General features: G+C 38.2%; 1 protein-coding gene across 1 annotated transcript; it reads left to right on the top strand.

Annotated features, from left to right (window-relative positions):
* The first annotated feature begins 4688 nt into the window (after positions 1-4688).
* LOC124251540 (vomeronasal type-1 receptor 4-like) lies at positions 4689-5690 on the top strand. The gene has a single exon (XM_046684416.1). The coding sequence runs from the start codon at positions 4734-4736 to the stop codon at positions 5688-5690; it is 957 nt and encodes a 318-aa protein (XP_046540372.1). The 5' UTR covers positions 4689-4733.
* The last annotated feature ends 3114 nt before the right edge of the window (positions 5691-8804 follow it).

Raw genomic sequence — 8804 nt, 5'->3', positions numbered from 1 at the left:
CCTGGATGATCCCACGGATGTGAAGCCCCTCCCTTGCTCCTTCCCTTACCCGCGCAGTGATCCCAGTCTCTAGGGGAGGGAGTGAAGCTCTCTCTTACCCCGTTCCAGCTCCTCTGAGGTTGGCTCCTGCCTCTCCACTCTCCGTCATTTGGCTGCTGTGGGTCTCTGATGATCTCTGTGTTATTAGGACTTTTTGGTTGAAATTCAGTTGTTCCTTTGGTTGTAGTTTGGAAGGGAGCGAGTCCCAGGTGAGCTCACTCCACCGTGTCACTGATGTAATTCTGGACTGCAGTGTTTTATTGTAGTCATCCAAATTCTGGAGTCTACATCTCAGTTATTCCACACACATAAAGAAATGATAACTAGGTGATGTGATAGAAGTGCTATTGCTACAACGGTACTCATATTACAATATGTAAATGTGTCAAATCTACATGATGTACACCTCGAATTTACATAAAGTTATATGTCAAATATTTTTCAATAAAAAAAGAAATGAAACATGACTGCTCTGTTTTGACTGTAAGTGAGGGAATGGATAAATGAGGGAATCAGTTAAGGCCTCCATTCTCCCCTCTGCCACCTCCATCACCCCTAGACTCATCCAACATCTCACTCTACCTCTATGCCCCCTTGTACGTCTTCATTTGTCCCCCTGTGACCTTTAGACATCCAATAAAACTCCACATGCTCTCTGACTCCCATTGAACACTTTTGACTCACTATTGCCCTCTCCACCTTCACCTTGTGACCTTTGTCCCCTCCAACCCTCTATGACCAGTGTTCTAGGGACTTCAGTCTAACTCTCCTCAGACTTTGTCATCTCTGCAAAGTCTGTCATACATGACATCCTTCCTCTTGCCCTTCTATTTACACCCAATTCCAATATCTTATCCTATCCTCTGTGACCTCTATGCCCCAGCACTTTCATTCATCCCAGCCCTGAAGTCATAGGCATCATCAGTTCCCCCAGGAACCCAATCCACACCCTGCACTCATTACATCTAACCCTATAATTCCTGACACTTTCTCCTGGGCTCTTTAGTTCACATATTCCCACTGTCCTTTCCAACTGCCTCACTGTCCTCTGCCCATTTGGCCTTCATGCCCATGCCCACAGTTTCCCCTAGTACCATCTCCTTTTCCCACATTCTGCCCAAATTGGACTGTTATCATCTACCAAGATCTGCCTACCCCATCTAAATTCACCTTCTCTCCAAAATATGTAGTTTAAATGCATCCACCTCTGGCATTTCCTCACAGCACTTTTGTTCCTGTGATCCTATCCGCTCTTTACTCCCTCAGATATGAATATCCCCCTACCTTCACTTCCTTGCGTACTTTGCCCACTTGCACTTTTATCCCCATCATTGCACTGTAATACTTCAACAATATTAAAAACCATTGCTTTTTCTCTTTCTGTTCATTCTCTTCCCCTGCACTATGACTCCAAGCCCTCAGGCTCTCTGCACCCCAATATTATGCTTATGTCTCCTTTGTCCTGTGGCCTATTCTTACTCCACTCTATCACATACTCACACACTTTCACTCCCCTAAACAACCCAAGTTTCCCAGCATGTGTCTTGATGTAAGGTGACAATGCTCACAGCACATTTTAAGTGCTGTGTGTTGTAATAAATATGGCCCTTGTGGTTGTTGCAGGGTTATAAACACTATAGAGGGTAGCAGGGCCCCACTTTTCAGGCATCCAGAAGTCTGGAAATACAGCTATTCTTCTGAATAAGATCATGTAATTGAGATACACACATGCTTGCTGACTGTTCTTTTACGAGTGTAATCGTGTTTATGTGTGTATGTATTTATAATTACATATGTGAGTGTAAATTTTTGTGTTCAATACGTGCATTATTGTTTGTGCAATTAAAATTGTGAGAGCATGTGAGTGACTGCGTATGTATCTAAGCGTGTGAATATGTGTGACTATAAGTTTGAATGTGTGAGGAAATGTGCATGCATGTGTGTTTTTGCTTCTGTGTGTAAATGAGGTTGTGTGTTTGTGTAAGATGGGTTGTCCACCATTATGGCTTTGCCAACTGACTTGACAAGTGGGCATGATAGCACAATGGACTTGCATCAAAGAGTTGATTTGTGTGTAGGAAAATCCAAAGAATTAAATTCAACTTGTATTTTATAATTGTTTCTGACCCACCAAAAATATGTTTCTTAAATTAAACAAAACAATCATAGTTCCTTACTGAAAATTTTGTGAAAAAAAAAGGATAGAGGACTGTGTTGACCATTTGATGGTCTTGATTTAAGGAAGTAGCATTGGCTTATCTGATACTTACTAGCATGGTGGAATCTTCCTGTTAAACCATCTGATTCTGGTGTGTTCTTTCTGAAGGACTGGTTTAAAATCTTCTCTCATTCTTTTATGGATATTATTGTGCTTCTACTTCCTGTCACTAGTGAGGGTCAATATTGGTAGAGATTCCTAACAGTTTACATATTCATAAATATTGAGTTGTGCAAATGAGTGCAATGATATCTAACGTAAATTATTGGCATCATGTTCTTCTTGTCACTTGTTTATTTTTTTAAACCCTTATCAGATATTCTGACTCATTCCATTTCTTTGCTTATAACTTAATTGATGATGCAGCTCAGCTGTGTGCAATTAGGAAAGAACTCACTTTTAGGTAGTACTTCTGGGGGAAGTAGAATATCCACTGAGACACACATACCCACTACCAGTTGATCATATATCAGGCCTAAGTATTTCCTGCCCTACTCATGTGAGACACTGTCTGCCTCCAGAGTTAATGGAAAAGTAAGTCCATGCCTCCCACAAACACTCCAACAGTCTCTTAAGGGATGCTGGCTAGAAACTTGCAGTTGTTCTTGGTAATTAGCATCTGGGAAAAAAGTTTTGGAAAAATATTCTCAGCTCCCAAGCCTGTTACTGCCAATGCTGCTACAGGTGAAATGATAATTGGAGTTATGACAGGAGGTGAGGTCACAGAAACACAAACTCATATCTCTGGGTCTAGCTACCTCTGTCACACATGTACTGACTGCATTGACCTCCGTGCTAAGCCCATCATCCAGGCAGCAGGAAAAAGTGGGTGGGTTTTAAATATATTCATCTGAGAGTTAGAATCTGTAAGAGAAAGAGTTGCATCAGGAGTCTGGGTAAGTGAACGTATTTTACAAAGGGAATCTTCTGTGTATAAGCCTGGTTCAGCACCAAAGCCATGTATGAAGATGAAATAAATCTTGAGGATGAGCTGACATATAAAGAGAGTTGTGTTCCTAGATTTTCTACCAATCCAGGATGGCTCCTGATGTCATGTAATAATCACTGAAAATTATTATTTTGTTCTTAATCCAAGTAATGTAAAATTTGATTTTTATGTTCTTAAGGACTGTAGCTCTGGAGTCAATCTGCTGTTCAGCTTGCTTTGCATAGACATAGTTTTCAGGTTTCTAGAGGTGCACCTAGGGTACCTCCATTTTTGTAATAAAACGTAGATTGAACCTACAGGAATCATATGATCCTGTGCAGAAACTGTGTGTCTGATAGCAGTTGCTGGAGTAGAAGTGTTTTCTCTAATTCTGGGTGTATGAAGTGTTTAATAGATTGCATGATAGTGTCTCTCTTGATTATAGAGAGACTTTTCCCACTTAGAGTGAGGGAAGCAGCATTTAAGAAAAATACAACAATAAGTTCAGAAAACATTTTTAGGCTGAAATCTATCTTTTGATATTTCTGATGCTTTTAAATATTATAACACCCAAAAGTATGTCATTTATACAATACACAAGTTTTTTTGCCTTAGCATTGAACTATTGCTTGTATATCTCGTATTTTAATATTTTCCACAAATCTTGCATTACTGTTTATAATTTCATTTAACTTAAATATTAATAAATGGCACATATATGATCTGAAATTAGTAATAATCTGTTTCTACCATACACTGTTTATCAGGCATCAGTATTTCTGTCTCATACTTCCTGTGACTCAGAGCATTGTACTTTTGTTCCTGAGTTAAAAGCAAATGAATCTTTCTTTGCCATCCTAATGTTGAGGGATTCTTGCATTCATTAAACTCAGCTTGTACTGGGACAGGACCCTGAAGTTTTATAGTTCAATTAGGGCATCTATATTTTAATAAGATCTCTAAAGCTTTAGTCAAAGTTTATATTTGTTTATAACTCTTTATAAGTAAGTGGAAACTCATCATTACCAAGTTTTAAGTAAAATTATCACCAGTCTAAATTGAAATGACAAGGTGCAAAAATAAAACTGAATTTAGATCTAGTTTATTTGAAGAACAAACTATTATTTTAGTATATTATGGGTTAAATATACCATTTTTATTTCCCAGTTAAAATCGCCACAGTGCTCCCAACCACTGTGTGAATTTAGAGGAAACACTTAACCTCTCTGTGCCTGTGTTGTCCTCATCTTTATAAGGAATGTAATAGTGCCTCCCTCATGAATTTGTGAGGAATAAAGAAATTACTGTATCTGTGGCCTTCACGACAGTAATTCATACATTGCAAATGTTCTTTAATGGTTATACTTTCAATTCTTGGAAGCTTCTATAGAACAGAAAAATCCTTGAGTAATTATTTCAAAGTAGGAAATGTTGGTAAGTGGAAAATATTGGATTAGAGTTGCCATCACATATGTGGTCCACACCTTCTATTCCCCTGCAGGATCCTCTAGCTCAGAAGATAAATATCAGTCATTGAGAACTGACAGGATGGCTGCCAGGGATTTGGCAGTAGGAACGCTCTTCTTGTTTCAAACTATATTTGGAATCCTGGGGAATCTTTTTCTTCTTGGCCATTATCTCTTCCTTTATTTCACTGGGTGTAGGCTAAGGTCCACAGATTTTGTTGTCAAGAACCTGATTGTAGCCAACTTATTGGTCCTGTTCTCTAGTGGAATGCCTAATGGGATGTCACGTTTGGGATGGTACCATGTCTTCAATGATTTCGTTTGCAGGTTTTTTCCCTATGTCCGTAGAGTGGGCAGGGGTGTGTCCATTGGCACCACCTGCCTCTTGAGTGTAGCCCAGGCCATCATGATCAGCCCCAGCAACTCCAGGTGGGCAGAGCTTAAAGTGAAAACTCGCAAGTGCATTGTCCCTTCAATTTCCCTGTGCTGGATCCTGCAAATGCTGATAAATGTCGTATATCCTATGTTTCTGACTGGCAATGGGAGCCACAAAAATGTCACAAACAGAAAAAGTTTTGGATACTGTTTTGCTGTTCGTCACGACAAAACCAGAGATGACTTATATGTGGCACTGATATCATTCCCTGATGTTTTCTGTTTGGGGCTCATGTACTTGGCCAGTGGCTCCACAGTTTTCATCCTTTACAGGCACAAGCAGAGGGTCCAACACATTCATAGGACCAATATCTCTTCCAGATCCTGCCATGAGTCCAGAGCTACCAAAACCATCCTTCTCCTGGTGAGCACCTTTGTCTTTTTTAACACCCTTTCCTCCACTTGTCACGCAGTTATGGCTGTTGTTAGTAATCCTAACTGGTTCCTCTTGAATGCCACTTTAGTAAGCACTCTGTGTTTCCCAAGTCTCAGTCCCTTTCTGCTCATGAGCCGTGACCCCAGTGTATCCAGGCTGTGCTTTGCCTGGATAAAAAATACAAAATCCCCGAGTCTTGTATGTATTTGTGCAGTATTCATTTGGTAACTCATCCTCCTCAGAGTCCTGAATACAATTATGTCTGGCTGACTAGAGAACGTTAACAGAACATGCTGAGTATCTTCTTCAAAATAAGCAATAGCTTATAAGAGTAATATTTTATAATTGTCATGTATAAACTCATATGATTGATGTGCTACTAATGCTTGTGGTGGAGGACTTGAGAATTCATTCAGCAATGAACGCCAGGTCCTGAAATAACCTGGATATTCTGAAGAAGTCTTTGACTGTGTAACTTAAATCTATTCCAGTAAATTTCCCAGACATAAACTAGGCATAAAATTTGTACAAAAGGTACATGAAAGTAGAACAGCATGTTGCAGGTCCTACCTGAAACTGAAGACAATGATGCTGGAGGGGAAATTCAGTCAATGAGTAAAGCTTTTGGAGCCAGCTCTGAGTTTTGTACATTACATCTTTAGGGAGGAAGTAGTCATTTATTTGAAATGTGATCTTATGGAGGGAGATGAGCACATCTAAACATAGTATTTTCAGGTATAAATGGCAGGACTGATCTCTAGAGTGGCAAAGGAGAGAATAAAATTACATTTTAGGTGACTTTTAATCAACATCAGATGAATGGGTCAAATTTAAAGGAAATGAATTGCATGGAATTGGCATCTGTACAAGGAAGCGTTTTCTCTTCTGTGAAGATCATTTGGGCAAGTTGGCAACATAGAGGTTTGGAGGTGGACACTCCTGTCCCTAAAATGACTAAATAGATGGCCATTAAATTTGGAGCACTGTAGGGAGAACCATTTGAAAGGGAAGGATATGAATCCATTTTGTTTATGTGGAGTTTGTGACTCCTTGATTTTCAAGGAGGAAAGTGAGTATTTCCTTAATTTTAGGAGAGATTTTTAAATAATTTTCTTTGCATTTGCATTTTGAACCTGATGCAATGTTCTGAGAATTCACTAACTTAAATAACAAAAGCATTTTGACCTAAAGGATATATATTGGTTCTTGCATCACAAAGAGAAATCCATATTTTTAGTCCACAGGAGACGCTCAAATATTTAGCACAAATTATAGCACAAAACAAATATTAGAAAAAATCACATGCGTAGACACACACAGACCTACAATTGTGATTACATATATATACGTCTGTGTGTGTATGTGTATATGTGTGTGAAGTTTGTGTTTATCTGTATATATTCATACACATATAAAGACAACTATCTTTGTTATCAATCATTCAATATATTGGACATTTTTACATTAAGAAAAATTTAAAGCAGCTCTAATTACAATAATGACAAATTTTAAACTGTATGTTATTTGATGTTATATTGCTATGTTAGTTTAATTTTTATGCTGATGGATGAAAATTAGACTACTGGGGGTGAGCACGATGAAGTGTGTTCATGAATTGATAAATAATAATGTACACCCAAAATTACACAATGTTATAAACCATTACAATCCCAATAAAATTACTTAATAAAAAATTCCTTAGAATGAATATTTTACTTTCCTACTTTAATTTTATTATTTGGCCATAGCTCTTAAAAAATACAGTGAATATAGTAAAAAATGTTAGACTTTAAAACATGTAATTGGTCTATTTAATTCTGATATGGTAATTGATACAATTCAGTGTCAATAGAGTTTATTTTATTTTATCTATGTTAACTTCTATTGTATTAATTTTTAAATATGTCTACATTATAATTCCTCATTATGATTCACCTCTGTTCTTTTAAAGTTGTATACTCATTATGTGTCAACTTTTGACTAGAAACTCCAGAATAAATTTAAAAGCTAGTCGCAGTGTCACTTTATTTGATACTCTTTTTTTTTTTTTTTTTTTTGAGGAAGATTAGCCCTGAGCTAACATCTGCTGCCAATCCTCCTCTTTTTGCTGAGGAAGACTGGCCCTGAGCTAACATCCATGCCCATCTTCCTCTACTTTATATGTGGGACGCCTGCCACAGCATGGCTTGCCAAGCGATGCCATGTCTGCATCTGGGATCTGAACCCGCGAACCCTCGGCTGCCGAAGTGGAACCTGCGAACCTAACCACTGTGCCACCTGGCTGGCCCCTATTTAATATTCTTAAACTCCACCTTTGCAATATAGGGACGTTACAACACTAATCTATTCACCATATCCCTACCTTTCTGATTGGTGATATATATTTAAAAAATTTAAAGACACATGCATAGGTGGTAAGTGCATAGCTCAATGACAGTTCACAGAGTGAACACATTTCTGTACTCAGTACCTAGATCAATCAAGAGAATATTGTCAAACAGACCCCTAGAAGCCCATTATGCTCCCTCCCTGTCAGTACTCTTCAGAGGAACCACAGCTCTGACCTCTAACAGCACAGGTCACATTAACCTCTTTTGTATTTTACGTGAAAAAAATAATAGAACCTTAAGTCATTTTTTTTTGGCTTTTGTCATTCTTTATGTTGTTTGTGAATTTATTGCTGTATGTTGCTAGTGATCATTCATTCACATTGCTGTATAGGATTAAATTGTGTGAATACAAAGCAATTGCTTTAATCATTCCACTGTTAATAGTCTTATGGGTTGTTTTCAGGTTGATACTATTAGGAAGAGTGCTGGTATGTATATTCAGGACACATTTTGATGACACTCATACCGATTTCTATTGGCTGTATAATCGTGGAATTACTGAGTGATAGGTCGCCTCTCTTTAGGTTTAGGAGATAGTGCCAAAGAGCTTTGGGAGAAATTTGTACCAATTTGCACATCCACCAACAGTGTAGGAGATTCTTGGTTTGTTCACATCCTTACTAAGACTTTTATTATTTTTTCATTTATTTTTAGGCTTCTGGTTGGTGTTTAATGGTACCAAGCAGTGAATTCAGTTGCATTTTCTTCATTATTATGGAAGTTGAATGTATTTTCACTTATATATTGGCCATTGAGCAACCTCTTTTTGAGCTATGTGTGAGTTTATTTTGTCTATTTTTTTCTATTGTGTTGTCTTTTTCTTATTGATTGTAGTGGTTCTCCCAGTTCTGGAGGCTGGAAGTCTGGGATCAGGGTGCCAGTATGGTCAGGTGAGGGCACTCCTATGCATTGCATACTTCTTACTGTGTCTTCACAGGGTGGAAGGAAGCAA

Source organism: Equus quagga, chromosome 13 (assembly GCF_021613505.1).
Source record: "Equus quagga isolate Etosha38 chromosome 13, UCLA_HA_Equagga_1.0, whole genome shotgun sequence".
Taxonomy (NCBI): Eukaryota; Metazoa; Chordata; class Mammalia; order Perissodactyla; family Equidae; genus Equus; species Equus quagga.
This window is presented reverse-complemented; position numbering and strand designations above follow the sequence as displayed.